Source organism: Bactrocera tryoni, chromosome 1 (genome assembly GCF_016617805.1).
Source record: "Bactrocera tryoni isolate S06 chromosome 1, CSIRO_BtryS06_freeze2, whole genome shotgun sequence".
Taxonomy (NCBI): domain Eukaryota; kingdom Metazoa; phylum Arthropoda; class Insecta; order Diptera; family Tephritidae; genus Bactrocera; species Bactrocera tryoni.
The window spans coordinates 12,827,408-12,843,856 of NC_052499.1; the positions used below are offsets into that span (position 1 = coordinate 12,827,408).

The window sequence follows — 16,449 nt, forward strand, 5'->3', positions numbered from 1 at the left end:
GTGAATGAGGGCAAGACGAAATATCCACTGTCGCTTGGCTCCCACGTCACTTTTGACAGTCATAACTTCGAAGTCGTTGATAATTTCGTCCATATTGGAACCAATATTAACACCAACAACGATGCCATCTTCGAAATCCAATGCAGAATAACTCTTGCCAACAGCGAAGTAACACCTGGGTAGGCAATTGAGAAGTAATGCCCTCTCTCGACGATCAAAGGCCAAACTCTATAAGTCACTCATTATTCCCGTCCTACTATATGGTGCAGAGGCATGGACGATGACAACATCTGATGAGTCGAAGTTACGAGTTTTCGAGAGAAAAGTTCTGCGGAAGGCGGTGCATTGCACATTGTCAACGGCCAATATCGCATTCGATGGAATAATAGACTGTACGAGTTATACGACGATATCGAGAGCGAATTGAGAGACAGCGGCTACGCTGGCTAGGTTACGTCGTACCAATGGAAAAAAACTCTCCCGCTCTGAATGTAATTGACGCAGTTCTCGCCGGGGGAAGCCGAGGAAGACCAGGTGGAGAAGGACCTGACTTCGCTGGGAATCTCCAATTGGCGCCACGTTGCGCAAGAAAGAAACGACTGGCGCGGTGTTGTTAACTTGGCTATAATCACGTAAGCGGTGTCTACGCCAATAAGGAAGAAGAAGAAGTTTAACCTTATGGCATTTTGCCAATTTAAGGGGCTATACCAGTGTGACACTTTCAAAATTTTTTTTTTTTGCTTTTTCGATAGTTTATATATTCAAAAATATCCTGTGAAATCGGCGAGGTCGTATCTTAAACAGTTTTTGAATGGCAGCGTTCTAAATAGCGACCGCTCAGAGGTGCAAACATATATAAGTGAAACTTTAAACGCGTTTTTCTCGAAACGACATTTTTCAAAATTGCTGACATTATAACTCAACGAGAAATTGACCGATCGACTTCAAATTAAAACTGGATATAGTTGAATACATTTGCTATACAATAGACTACGATCTTTTTGATTGGTTGAAAATTGTCAATTTGGCATTAAAAAAACGACCATTTTTTTCGTAAAAAAAAACGATTTTTTTTTTTCAAAATTACGCCATTTTCTTAATTTTTGATATTTTCCAAAGATCGTAGTTCATTGTATAGAAAATATATTTAAGTTTAATAAACATTTTGAATTTTTTTGTTTCAGCTACTCAATCGACCGGAATCATGCCAGCAGTTGAGGCACTTTTTTTTCGGCACTTCCGCAGACAGCACATAACTCCGTTATTTTTCAATATTTTTGTAAAAAAAAAATTTAATATAGCTAAAAATATACCTTATTACGTCCATAGAATGTCGAAACATTCAATCTAGTACTTTCTTTTAAAAAAATTCACGAAAATCGGCTAATTTTTCATGCGTCACACTGGTATGGCCCCTTAAACCTTTCTAAGCTGTTTTTTTTCTAAAAATTTCTCAAGTTGTTTTAGTCTGAAAGTTATATGGAAAACAATAAAGCATTATGTTTGGCTTAAAAACACTGAGATCCCTCATTCATGCCGGTTATAATTATTCATTTACTATAAGGAACAATCATTAAGCCGTAGTTAAAAATATAGAGTAGATTTTTAATTGAATAACAACAACAAAGGTGCATCTAATACGGGCTTCATTCAATAAGCCTTACGAAGTATTTTCCAACATATACGAAGGTATAAACAGGATGCAGCAAATGTGAATAACTTCTATGACACTTACAGATTCATATCGATTATTTATTCCCACCCAATACCACACCAAACAAATGGTTATTATCCAACTTTGGAATAAGTCAATGCAAAAGCGAAACGAAGTATTACGAAAAAGGACAAACAAAATTTAAAGGGCCATACAATTATTTGGGCAACCTACCCCAACAAAGAAAGGCTGTGGGGTTTTTATTCGCCTACAAGCATAAGTCGCTACACGTGTATGCGTACAAATGGCTACCCAGACTGCTGACGCTGCTAAATTGGTTTGGCACAGCGAGGATTTTTTCCAGGGTATTCAATGCAGCCATGCTTTCAATATGTAGGACGCATGTAAGCAAGAAAAATCTATATATAAATAGCACTTTTTATGGTCGAAAACTTATCAACCCTAAAACCAACGTAAGCAAGTCAGGATATACAGAAATAATTTAATAATTTGGGATGTATATTTAATAGAAATTTTCTCTTTGGACAGATATGGTTGGTACATTGTTTAGCAGTAAAAATATGTCATATTATATTACAGTAAAACGCAGCGGTTCGAGCAAATGGAAATGGAAATTCAGCATATATGTATGGTATTAAATACCATAATAAGGATTAAAGTAAGGCAGCAACAGAATGCGAGTACAAGAAATATATTTTACTCATTCCGTTGTGTCTGGTGCATACCGTTACATACGATTGTAGATCAAGAGGTCAGACATAAAAAATTGCTGGTTTTTAATGGAAATGTAAACGGCCACAAATAAAGTGTGTCAGAAATGTTAAATACGCAAGCAGACAAACGCTTATATATATACATACATACAAAAATAGATATATGTATATGTAAAATGTGTCCGCAAACAAACATTCCATCTTTATGCTTTTGTATAAAAGATGGTGTGAAATCATATGTAAAAGCAATTTACTGGCACAGCTACAACTCCGTTAGCATGTAAATGGCCAAAACCCCACTTTAATGGATTTCGTCTCTATTTAATAGCCACCTAGGCAAAAGGCGACAGGAATCGAGAACCAAAATTCCTACCGACCGACAATACCGCATTGGATTTGAACCATTTTGCAGGCGGCCGAAAAACGAATGCTTTTTGTTTAATGAATAACGGACTTGGCTGCGGCTGTGGTGTCGGGGGCAGTAATGTCTCCGGCGATTCAGCTACTACTTATATATATGTACATATGTATATGTAAGTACACATACACCCATTTATACACTCATGTAGGCGCTGCTGAACGAAATCCGAGCCATAGCAACTGTTGGGCAAGTTCTGCACTGTTGTTGGGCAGCCTTGTGGCGAATATGCCATTAGGCATTTTCGGTAACTGGCAGGCGGGCTTAAAGTAATATTTAAAAATAAATGAATAACGATAACGTGCGGCCTTGAAGTTTTTCTCTTATTGCATACAGTAGATCAACGAGATGTTTGGGTGGAAACGGAAATGGTTTGTTATAGGGAATTCGTAATAATAATTCTTAGAAATTTTCAAATAACCTTATTAAAAGGTGTTTGTTGTTGTGAAAGTCTTTTGATTTCATTTTCAGTATGTTTACGGAAATAAAAAACTCATTAGTAAAATTCTAATAAAGTTATAAGCTCTGCTCTGAAAACTTGTTAGACTATAATAGTACGAGTATAAGACGCCTGTGAAAATGTTGAAAAAAGAAAGAAATTCATCGTAGCATGAAACCCAACGGAAACGAAAGGCAAAATAACAAACATTAAAGAAAAAATAGCTTATGAACGATTTCAGGTCGGGAAAAGGAAGAGGTTTTAAGGTTTGAAAACGGTTTATCTCGATTTCCGGAAGAACTGCAAATCCTGTAGAAAAATATTATATGACAATGCTGGAGGTGAAGAAAATATCTATAACTCTGGTATATAGATTTTTTCAAAAAACCCCACTACTTTTGTGAAAAGTTTAAATAACCAAGATTTAGATTTTTTATCTTTATATGTGATGTAAGCTATCGAGTACCTACATATGTACCAAATTTACTGTATTTTTTTGTTTTTTTATTGAGAATGAAACCTTATATCGGCTTAAAATTGAAAAAACCCTTATTTTCAATGAAAAATTTGTAAGTCAAAATTTCTTTATGTTGGCTTTATGTTTACGGAAGTCTTTACTTTCTGGTAATATAAAATTATATACATACATTATATTCCTCAGAAAATTAAAAAGTATCGCCCTTTTGGTTTTCAAAAATTATCTACCCTAGTCTAAGTCGGATAAAACTTTCCATATACTATATGTTTGTGGTGCCGTTAAAGTAGAAAATAAAACAAGTAAGGAAGGGCTAAGTTCGGGTGTCACCGAACATTTTATACTCTCGCATGGTAAAGTGATAATCGAGATTTCATTATCCGTCATTTACATATTTTTCAAATACCGTATTTTTGTAAAGTTTTATTCCGCTATCATCATTGGTTCCTAATGTATATACTAATTATACAGAAAAGGCATCAGATGGAATTCAAAATAGCGTTATATTGGAAGAAGGCGTGGTTGCGAACCGATTTCACCCATATTTCGTACATGTAATCAGGGTGTTAAGAAAATATTATATGCCGAATTTCATTGAAATCGGTCTAGTAGTTCCTGAGATATGGTTTTTGGTCCATAAGTGGGCGAGGCCACGCCCATTTTCAATTTTTAAAAAAAGCCTGGGATCAGCTTCCTTCTGCAATTTCTTCCGTAAAATTTAGTGTTTCTGACGTTTTTTGTTAGTCCGTTAACGCACTTTTAGTGATTTTCAACAAACCTTTGTATGGGAGGTGGGCGTGGTTATTATCCGATTTCTTCCATTTTTGAACTGTATATGGGAATGCCTGAAGAAAACGACTCTGTAGAGTTTGGTTGACATAGCTATAGTAGTTTCCGAGATATGTACAAAAAACTTAGTAGGGGCGGGGCCACGCCCACTTTTCCAAAAAATTGCGTCCAAATATGCCCCTCCTTAATGCGATCCCTTGTGCCAAATTTCACTTTAATATCTTTATTTATGGCTTAGTTATGACACTTTATAGGTTTTCGGTTTCCGCCATTTTGTACCATCTTCGAACTTAACATTCTTATGGAGCCAAGGAATACGTGTACCAAGTTTCATCATGATATCTCAATTTTTAATCAAAGTTACAGCTTGCACGGACGGACGGACGGACAGACAGACATCCGGATTTCGACTCTACTCGTCACCCTGATCACTTTGGTATATATAACCCTATATCTGAGTTTAGGACTTACAAACAACCGTTATGTGAACAAAACTATAATACTCTCCTTAGCAACATTGTAGCGAGAGTATAATTATATAATGAAGAGGAAAAAATTTTAAGAAATCCATGTCCAACGTGTATGAAATGTTTTAATCTGCTGCTAGCAATCGAGTGCGAGAATTATGGGAGATGAGTTTGAAAAAGTGGTCTAACGATGCCAAATCAGAGACCTATTCACGGACAGATTTCTTGATAAACGGTCACAATCATTTCGATTCCGTAAAGTGATCGTTTCACGTCTGAATCAACGGTAACTTTATTGTCATCTTACGTTTTGAAGGGTATGCAAGAGAGAACATGAATGCTTTCGAGATCCAAACAATAAATTTGTAGCAGAAGGCGAGTTTTTGAAATAAATTTTCATCACTTTTAACGTTTATTCGGCATTAGTGTTTAGAATCTCAACTACAAACTCTCTCAAAAATGAAATACCTCTAAAAAATATACGCGGATTCAGCTCAAAAAAATATATACCTTTACATTCCAATAATATCTCGTTTGTCTATATATATATCTTTAAAAAGTTGAAAATAAAAACTTTACTGCTGATATGTTCTCATTCGCTTGTAAAAATTGTTAGAATTAGTTCAGTACCTAATAGGTCGACAGATAAAATCGGTCAATTTTGTTAAAGTTCGAAAAGCAGATTTGTTGTTATTTGATATCTCTCAGCTTTTCATCCCGAATAGCCATTTTTAATATCAGTTTTGTATGGAGATATTATAGGTATTATTTCTATCTTTTCATATGTATGTATATGTACTACACATATACCAACACTTTGCATATATTTGCACAAATATATATACATACATATAGATAATATGGTTTCGGTGCAGAATTCACGAGATTGTTATTTTATTATGCATGTTTTAATTGTGAAACAGAATATTTTCCTGATTGAAATGCAGCGGTGAAGACTTGACATAGGTTTTATATTTAGGGATAGACTTGCTGGTTAAAAGTAAAAATTTATTTGAGCGTTTATGCACTATAATTATTGGGTAGTCGAAAAAGTCCTTTCGTATTTCTAATCAAACTTCAACTTATTTTTTTATATTTATGACAATAAATAAATAAACAAATATGTACCATTTTGGTCGACCACTTTTTGCTATTTTTCCGCTGGAGACATTATTCCATCAGTGTAAAACTTTCATCAGTGTAAATCAAAATTTCCAAATTTCCAGAACGGCAGCGAGTGAATCATTGTTGTGCTACACGAACTGACACAGCATCCTCTACGTAAATTTCACAAATTTCATTGGTGGCTTGTATGGCATTCTTCTTTTTTTATACAAAAATTTCAAAATATAGCGAATTTCTTCATTATTTTCACTAATTTTTGAAAAGCTGTAACTTTTTCCAACTTTCTCGAATTTAATTTTTTTTGGTTAAATCTCAATTTTCCAACACTATATGGTAAGACACAATATGATTGGTAGCGCTGGAGATATACGACTGCAACGACATATATTTAAAATATACGAAAAAACTTTTTCGACTACCAATGTTTAAAAAAAACTGGATATTTCGCTTTTTTCGGTCTTCTAACTCTATATGACCCCTTAAGCTTTTTACTTTTTTTACTTTAAACTTTTTTTAAGAAAATATTGCCAGATTTTCAAAATTTTTTGCAACCCAGCAGCAATTAATTTCCATAGTTACTATAATTGTCAAATATTCGCATCATCTGTTTCATTTCCTTTGAATTTAATTATTTATCCTAGATATAGAGTTGCTTGCACTATGTGTGTATTGAGTAAATGGATTACCTTCTTCGCGGTCGCGTTCGATTTTCGGATGTATCTTCCCTTTATGGTCCGTGGAGTTGAGAAAATTCAAATCAGTTTGCGGCTGTGAATATGGTATGGATATATTTTGTCCGTATTGCATTGTGTTATTGGCGGCCGAGACTGCAAGTAGAAATAAATAACAGGAAAAAATCGCATTAGTTAAAGATAACGATAAATGAATTTGCAAACAAAAATGACACAAATGAGAAATGGAACAACATTATAATAGTAAAATAGAAAACTTCAAAGGGCGCGGTGTAAAAGTAAAAAGTGCTACAGCACTACACATACAACAAAGTAATACTTGTATTTTCTCACACATTTTATATATAATATTTTATTGATGAATTTTGCCGTGCGCTTATATCGAATTGATTACTTTATTACCAGCAAAGAAATTAAATTTTAATTTAACTAGTAAATTTAACTATATCTTTATACTATATTTGATCACAAAGTGAGTTTTATTATGCGAAGCATTCACAGTTGAGTCTATGCGTGTGATTTTAAGCACCAGCACCACCGTTCGGCGAATGACTGACTGGCTGTGTGAGCGGCTGGTTGGTTCGTTGTTTGGCTGGCTGCCAGGCTGATTGTCTAAGGCTCGCCAAATATAATATTACACACAACTGCTGTGGCTGCACAACGCGATTACGCCCCTATGCCTACAGTTCCTACAAAGCCTCAAACTTCCTACTTCACCGTTTATCTGCTGCCGCTTGACGAACGACTGTACGACATGGGAGACGAAGCAGACATAGTCGTTGAAGTAGAGGTCGAGACATATACCAATATAACATGGGATAGAAACGTGCATCCCTGATGCTACGGGTTGCCAACAGTCTGAGACGCTTAAATGGGGCGCTATGACGAACGCCTTTGCAGTGAAAGTTCAGCTGTTGCGGTACGGGCCCCCAAACTCAAAAACTGAATACATTTTCCTCTGTACGTATGTATATCTGCTCACACGTAGGTGCAAATACATATAGTGGCAGCCACGTGTGCTGATACCATTTTACGTACATATTTATTGTGTTAAGAGATACGTGAGTGCGTGCGCCTCGTTTTTCGGCAGCCTAAATTCAGTCGATAACAACAACGATGACGAGAGCGAAGTCGAGTACGACGCGTCGTATCGCAGTCACGAAATATTTAACCGAAATCCCATACGCTCCCTCATTGCCGGCGACAATTCGTAGAGCACAGACAGCCGCCTACAACTTTGTTGTTGCACTTCAAGGCAAGCTATCAGCTGCCGCCCTATACCGGAACCAAGGTTTGGCAGGAACCGATCGGGCATGTTGACGGCGCATACACATATCGCATAGTACAAGTCGAACATATGTGTTGTACAGCCGATTTCGGCTGCTTTATATCTGCATATACATGATTTTCTGTATCGGCTGCTTGGCGGCATGTTTTTTAACGTACACACATACATACATGTGTATAATCTATACGAATGCTTGTATGTATTCACAATATTTATGTGACTCGCTGTGACAGCCAAGGCCATTCGGGCAGTTGACGCGTGTCTGCTTACAGATAAGAGTCAGTGTGTTTGTGTGTGTGTGTGTAAGTGAAAGCGTGGCACCTATCAACAGCGCTGACCCGAACTGGCAGTTCGACGGCAGTTGGGTAGCAAATGTCGCTCGTCCATAGGCACATAATATATACTATGTATGTACATATGTATATGTTTGTTCAGTGTCTGCCAGAGCGTCCCAGTGCTTTTTTAGCGTTTGTAGCTGAAAAACTGAAATGTGTGTATAATTCCATCAATGTACATATGTGTGTGTGTGTTAATATTTTTGCATGAATGTTGCAGAATTACCGTTAGTATATAGTATATTAGAGGAAAAAGGAAATGAAAAAGCCGGCTGTTTGGCGCAGACGTCGGCGAGGAGCCGATATCTAGGCACTGCTGTGTGTACCGTTTCAACGAATGTTACGTATACGCATTGTGGTACAAGCGACGATGTTCACAGTGCCAACGCGCTCGGCTTTCGGGCGGTTATACGTCTGTATGGTGATGCCATTCATTTAGCAGCTATGCGTAGACCTTGCTTTTCATTATATTTTTTGCCAATTTTGATATTTTCCGGTATTGCTCAAGCTGCTGTTGCCAATTGCAGATATTGCTTGGCGTTTGAATTTTCAGAAATATATAGGGAAGTATGCTTATGTACAGAAAACGTGTCGCCGCACACATGCTGATATACACAAACTTTTATACTCCTGGGTTGCATAGACATAGATTTATACACACACTGGTATAAATGTATAATTTATGTATCTTGAGATGTCGCGTCGGCTCATATGTTTCACGGAAGTTTTTAATATTTCATTAGCAGCTGTAATTTTGGTGCAGGGTTGCTTTTTATCCTTAAATAGCACAAAATATCCTTGTATTACAATAATTCAATAACCTGTCGGTAGTGTCGCAACGTTATACAATTCATTCCTAATTACATAGATAAAACAACAAATACAAATTTCGTAAATATAGAAGGCTGGAAAAACACGAATATTTAATTCAGCGTTTTCAATTGATTTATAGGTGCGTGTATGTAGTTATGTGAATATTATTTATGAATAACTTTATCTGTTCTCTATTATATAACGTAAACGAATGGCAGCCAAGGTATCGAAAATTGATTGCTTTTATTAAAATTTTATTTTTAAATCTGTGATATGCCTAGTTAGTCGCAAGAAAAAAACAATAATTTTTTAGAATTCATCACAGTGAAATTTAAGATCAATGAATGTTAGAAAAACTATGTAGTTGGACAGCAATCATGCTCATAATTTTTATAATGATCATACTAATTTCTCCACCCTAATAAGGCAAGTTAGTTATATGTGGTCTAGTGCTAGTTTTCATCCGATTTTATTCATTCTATGAATATGCATCGTTATAAGAAAAACCCGCTTTCTCAATTTTATTAAGATAACTCACATATTGGCCAATATATGCGGTATAAGGTCACACGGAAGTTCGAAAATCTTTTTATTAGTTTTGTGGGGCTACAGGAAGTATTGACTCCATTTAACCTATTTGTAGCACACAGACATACTACTATCAGAAAAGGACTCTCTCTGAATTTCAATTATAAATCTGACACATTGATCAATATTTTCGGTAAAAATTCCACTATAGGTACTGCGGGCCAAATATTCCGTACTTAGCGGCTTCAACAGTTTTTGTTGGATCTGAACAATTTTTTCTCATAAGGTAGCATACACTAAAGGTATTATTTGTGAAAAGTTGTATCCCGTTATACTAATTGCTTCTTGATTTGTACGCTCGAAAAAATCAGATGGAATTTAAAATTGTTTTAAATGGGAAGTAGACGTGGCTGTGACTTGCCGATTTCGCCCATCTTCACTGTAACATAAGAATGTCACGTACCAAATTTAGTTCAAATCGGTCGGTTTTCACATAAAAGTGGACGGTGCCACGCCCATCGTCCAATTTTTCTTGCTACGCTATCACCTGTGCTAAATTACAGTTCTAAACCGTAATTTAGTGCTTCGTTATGACACTTTATGGGTTTTCGGTGAATAGCGTTTTGTGGGCGTGGCTATGATCTGATTACACCCATCTACGAATCGTAATGTTTTTGCCAAGGAACGCGCATACCAAGTTTTATTAAAATATCTCAATTTTTACTCAGGTTACAGCTTGCACGGAGGGACCGACGGACGGACGGACGGAGATACCCGAATTTCATCTTGTCTTTTCATCCTGATCATTTATATATACATAACTCTATATTTGTCGATCTATATTGTCAACGGCTTGGAGGGAAATGCTGTTGATTCAGTCCTTGACTTCGAGGCAGCTTCGGTTAACTAGATCCTATTGTCATGAGAACGAAGTGTTATGCCAATATATTAAAGTTAAGTAGATAATGACTGGCGCGCTGTTGTTAATTCGGCTATAATCACGTAAGCGCTGTCTACGCCAATTAGGAAGAAGAAGAAGATGTTTACTTTGTATTAGTGAAATTATGAGACCTTTCAGAACTTTTAGTACCAATACCTATCAGATACTGAATTTTAAAGTGTTGTTTATTATTATGATAATAACAAATATCTACTCTGAGTCAACTGAAGAACACTTTAGGGTTTTAAAACATTATGTAATTGGTAGAATGGGAAAACAAAAGTTTTCCTTCGATTTTAATCCCATTCCGCTATAGTGCCGAAGCGTTCGGATCAGCCACCTTCAGCACGCAAAACTTTAAACGAGTGTTTTTTCGAAACTGAATTTTTCAAAGCGGACGGATTTTAGAGCGCTCTAAACTAGTTTAAACTCCTTTATATAAATTATTTTGAACAAACTTCATCTTATGAATATAAGTTTAAGTCATTATACAGAAGAGGTAAATTTTTTGAGAATGGACATACATTTGTGCTCAATGCATGCAATGTTATATGTTCTATCGATGATAATTACGAAACAATGCTGATAAGAAAACATAATAAATCAAAGGTGAAGATAACTAAAAAATGTGTGCCACAAATGCAATTACAAATCACTGAAAGGACACGCGCACAAAAACAGCGAAGACATTAAATAAATTGTGTGTCAAAATGTGTAAGTGTTGGACAGAGAATATATGTAAATCGAGTTAGGATCAAACCAAAAGACTATCAACGGATACAGAAACAAACACGTAAATATAAACACACTTCTCAAGAATATCTACATATCAATTTTGGCCAACTTTATTTAAAATATGTAAAGTGCGAAATTAAATGTCTGCGCGAAAACAAAAGTTTTCACTTGTTTACACATTGCCGCATATGAACCAATAAAAGTAGTGTCAAACAAACAAACATTGAAGACATACTGTCCCGTCTTTGCCAGACAACAACAGGAATGTGAATTTTCCAAATACGAGTACGGGTACTAGTACGAATACGAATACAGATACGGGTATACGATTCTGCGTACGAACTCTGAAACGCTACTCTACTTACGGAACGGAGTCATCGGCTTTGGCATAGTGGAGCAGCAAAAGCAAAAGCAACAAAACCAACTCCCATTTGGATGACATGCAAACTAGTAGCTTTTCACTTTTCACTTCACTTTCACCAAACATACTCGTACGAGTGACAAATCGCCACTCTCCCTTTGCTGACTCGATAACTGTGCATCATGATGAGCACAAAAAGCGCGCAAACGCTCACTCTCCAACAAGTGTAAGCGCTGGTCACATTATCAGAATGAGTGACAAAGTGAGTGATGTGTAGAGAAAGAGAAAGAGCGCGCATAGAAAGTGAGTGAAGGTACGTGCGCTTAGCCTATATATCAAATTACGAATATATAGAGGAGGAGATAACTCGGTGAAATGTGCTGAATAAAAGTTTTGCATTCAGCAGAAATGAGTATATGCGGAAAGTAAGAGTATTTTCGTGTGTGAGTATCGTGTTAAGAGAGTTTGAGTATTATACACATGCATAGGGGTGATTGCGTGTGAGGAGCTAGTTGTATTAGCCACCCCACACGATTTCATGACGAATAAATTAAACTCTTCTCGGTAAATTTCCAGTTTGAGTGAAAGTAGAAATTAGTAAGGGTAGCAGCACAAAGATAGTGGCAATGCAGATAAGAGAGGGATTATTAATACTTAGAGTAAGAGTCATGTAGGGAAAATGTGGAAAAGAGTATATGAGTAAGGTGAAAAAGAGTGAGAGTGCGAATAGCGAGTGTGATTAGTGAAGGTGCAAAAAATAGCGGGTGGTTGAGGTAAAGAGAGTAAGAGTGAACGAGTAGTTTGGAGTTTGAGTGATTTCACGGGAATGGTGCTTTCCTGTAGGGGTAGCTGATGTGCGCGGACAATTTTATACTACAAACACATACATGTGTACACAATACATATATGTATATTCATACATACATCGTGAATGTTTGATTATAGTATGCAAACAAGTACTCATACAATTACACACTACGCTGAAACGAATACAAGGAGGGAGCACGTGTGTGCGTATATGTGAAAAATTTGATGTATGTATAACACAACCCTCGATATATGTAGTTGGGGTTGATATGTAAAGCCGGCCGGTTGGCACGCGCCACATAAAATCGCAAGACGTGAAAAGTTAAAGCTGAACACAATCGAATGGTGCAGCGCCCGAATGTATGTTAAAATAAAATTAATTTAGCAAGATAATATAATTGCACAATTAGTTTTTGGTGCCATTGCCAATGTTCTTAGGTGAAAATTACAAAAAAAAAATATTTATTTTCACACAGCTGCATATGTATATGTATGTATATGTCATATTAAGTTATAAGGTAACATATAATGTAGCAAACATAAAGTTTTCATATAATGCTAATATTTATCAAATAATATTTTTAAATATGTATACAAATTTTAATTTATTTTTTTTTTGAAATCCTAAAATACACTAATGTATTGAATACAAATGATTCAAAACTTATTTGATGTTGAAAAAAATCAAGTTAAAGAGTATTCACTTTTATGGCCTTCGTCTCGAATTCATCCATTTATTTGCTTCTACTCAGACATTTCAGCCTAGACTATCAACTTTAATGGTTTTCGCAAAAACAAAAACTTGTTTGGGGAGGAAGCATATGTGTGTATACACATGTTTGTATGTATGATGACTCAAACTTACCAAAGCATATACTATTTAAAAATGTATGTATACATATGTATATCTACTCATATGCAAGGAAAATATACAAGCCTACAAACAGAAGCACCATCATCATGATCTAAGTGATAATCATTTTCCCAGCCCTTCACTTGTACCTCGTTGGCGTAGTGAGAGCTCCAACGGAAATGGGGCTCCATCGCTGCAGCCAATGGCTGCATTGTGGGTTGGCTGCGTAAGCATACACATACACATACACAAACACATATGTATACAGCGCAGACTAGCAGCGACGCTGCTAAAACGTCAAAAGCGGTGGTGTGTTTTCGCTTTTTCTCTTTTGTCTTCCTACCACCCTATATAGTTGCTTTTGTAGGAACTTTTTCTTCGCTCAACTGCTGCTTTTTGTTTATGTTGTTTATGTGTGCATTGCAACGGTTTGCCAGCGTTTTGGGAGAGGTCGATCGCCTCGCATGCAAGCGTTGTGCTTTTACTCACTACCCCACCACCCCCTTAGGTTAGTAGCAGCGGTCGTGCACTTCGCTTGCCTCCTTCTTGCTTTTGCACAGCTGACTCTCCAACTTCTTTAAGCTGCATAAAAGTAGAAGCGAGCACTAAACAAAACTGAGCTCGTCTTAATTTTTCATACTGGCGTACGAATTTTTGTTTTTGTTATATTTGTTATACAAAATTGTATTATCAGCATAGTGCATAGTTGTAATGATAATTGTGTGTACACAAGCGCAACAAAAACAACAACCAATCACCACAAACACCGTCGCCTGCAATTAATGTATGCCTAACCCTCATCTCGAAAACTGTCTCCAACCCCAATGTCGTAGTCATTGCCGACATCGCCATCATCGTCGTCGTCATCGTCATCGCCGGCAGTAACGAAAAATCAATAAAAACTCCATTAGTTTAGTACTTCAAAATGAATTTGTCGGCGCTGTTGCTACCATTTATAATCTTTTACTCAATTCTTTACTGTTTTCCATGTTCTGGTAGAGATTTTATCATATGGCCGAGTGTCACCTTTAGTGAAAGCTGAGTTTAAAAACAAAATATGGTTGGAAGTAGAAGTTCTTGTGTGTGAGCGTGAAATATTTTTAACACAAAAATTTGAATGAAATTAATTTGATGTACATATATTCCTCGGCTATAACCGCGTAAGCGGTGCCTACGCCAGTAAATAAGATATTTATTAAAATTTGAGTGAGTTAAAAGAAAATATAGTGATTATAAATACCATTTATTTACTAGGTACTCCTACTATATACTTTCACAATCAAAACAAGAATTGATGTTGACTTCAGTTTTACTGAAGCCAGAATACCCTTCCCAAATAAAAGAGTTTCCATACAAGAACTTGATTTTGTTCATTAATTTTTGTGAAGATAATGAAATAAAAGTTTTCCACAGATATACTACGTCAGAGCGATATCTCAAAAACTGAGGGACTTGCATATATACTATAGACAATGCACAACCTGCCAAAGTCGGCCTAACCTCACGGTGCTTTTTTAAAGCACATAGATCAATACAATGCGTTGGTCTGCGCCCCAAATAATACAAAATGTTTTTGCACACATTTTTTGGTTCCAATTGGTCGGGTGGAAGGGACACCTTTTCCACCTTGGTCGGGTTCAAGGCCGATCTAAAACCTTTGGCGTGCTGTGGGTTCGGCACCCGGCCACAGTGCCACTCCACACTGAATTGAATTTTTCAACTCTACCTGCCTTAAGGTTTAACACAGCCAATACGAGTCTCACCAAAAGGCCAAACCCCATGAGCAGATTGGTGCGAACTCCAAATGCTAACTGCTTCCCGTGGTACCAGATTTAAGTCCCCGTTTAGACCTTGTAGCTTTTGCCACTACTAGTTGAGCACCTATCAAACTCAGTGACTGGTGGCATTTGTCGCTTGAACTTCAAATGTCTTTTCATTAGAAGGAATCTCATTCAAAGTCTTAAATATCAGTTCGAGCTGGTATTATAGCACTATTTCTGACAAAGCCTATGCTGAAATTTCGAGACAAACCAAAAACTACAAATATAGTGCATATGGATTTTTATCGCCATTTAAGACAGGCATAGCTTACTGCGGGCAAATTCTACCCCCTGCTCGCTGGGTTAACAGACAATTGACAGACAATTGGACGGACGGACATGGCTAAATCGATCCAGCTCATCACGCTGAACATTTGTACATAGTACATGTGTATACTTTATATGGTCACCAACCTTTGCTCTAGGTGTTATAAACTACGTGGTAAGCTTAATCTACGCTGTTCAGGGTATGAAAATGCACCGTACTGTTAATCACTCCTTTAAATATGCCATGGTATTTCTGCAATAATTTCTATAGAAGACATATGCATTTTATCAGGTGAAATAAGACTTCGACGGCTTCTGCTTTTGCAAATGATAATGTAATTGACAGCCCTTGGGAATTATAGCCAAAAGAAACACTAACATACCTCCACCTGAGTAAGAATAAAATATTTATTGCTCAATATGTGCAATTAATTGCCTGACAATATGCCGCATGCAGCGCGAGATCAATGAACTCTGAGCTGGGCTGTGGTGCTGGGAGCAGAGGAGTCGCAAAGCACGAAACAACTAATCGAAAGAAGGAAAGGCAAACGAAAGAAAGAATTTGTGCATATGTACGAGTGTACGGTATATTGGTCCGTGTGCATAAATTTAGCCTACACGCACATACATATGTATGTACAAACAGCTTGCGTTGCTATGACAATGAATTGAATTATGAAATAGCAGCATCCTTCAGGAAGTCACTTTCGTTTGGGGTGGTGTAGTCGAGCGCGGTGTGGGCGCACGCGAATAAGAAAGTGACTTCGTTGCAAGCGCGAAAAGCGAACCGCGTCGATTGTTGACACGGTGTGACGGGGGTGGTGCACTAGAACTTGGTGTCGTTGCAGGTGATTGACTGATTGACGATGGAGAAGCGTATGGTTGACAGTTTTGGAAGTTTGCGACGGT

At 36.8% G+C, this 16,449-nt stretch overlaps 1 protein-coding gene across 2 annotated transcripts in view; it reads right to left on the minus strand.

Annotated features, from left to right (window-relative positions):
* LOC120766886 (zinc finger protein 84) overlaps positions 1 to 16,449 on the minus strand; it is a 28,753-nt gene that overhangs the window by 3,134 nt on the left and 9,170 nt on the right. The window contains exons 1-2 of one of the 2 annotated variants that reach the window (XM_040092633.1): positions 7,127 to 7,282; positions 6,788 to 6,928 (exon numbers count right to left, since the gene is read on the minus strand). In XM_040092633.1, coding sequence (XP_039948567.1) covers positions 6,788 to 6,928; positions 7,127 to 7,130 — 145 coding nt within the window. In that variant the 5' untranslated portion in view covers positions 7,131 to 7,282. Of the gene's footprint in view, positions 1 to 6,787; positions 6,929 to 7,126; positions 7,283 to 16,449 lie in introns of those variants that run through there. The other variant, XM_040092632.1, reaches the window with a different exon arrangement.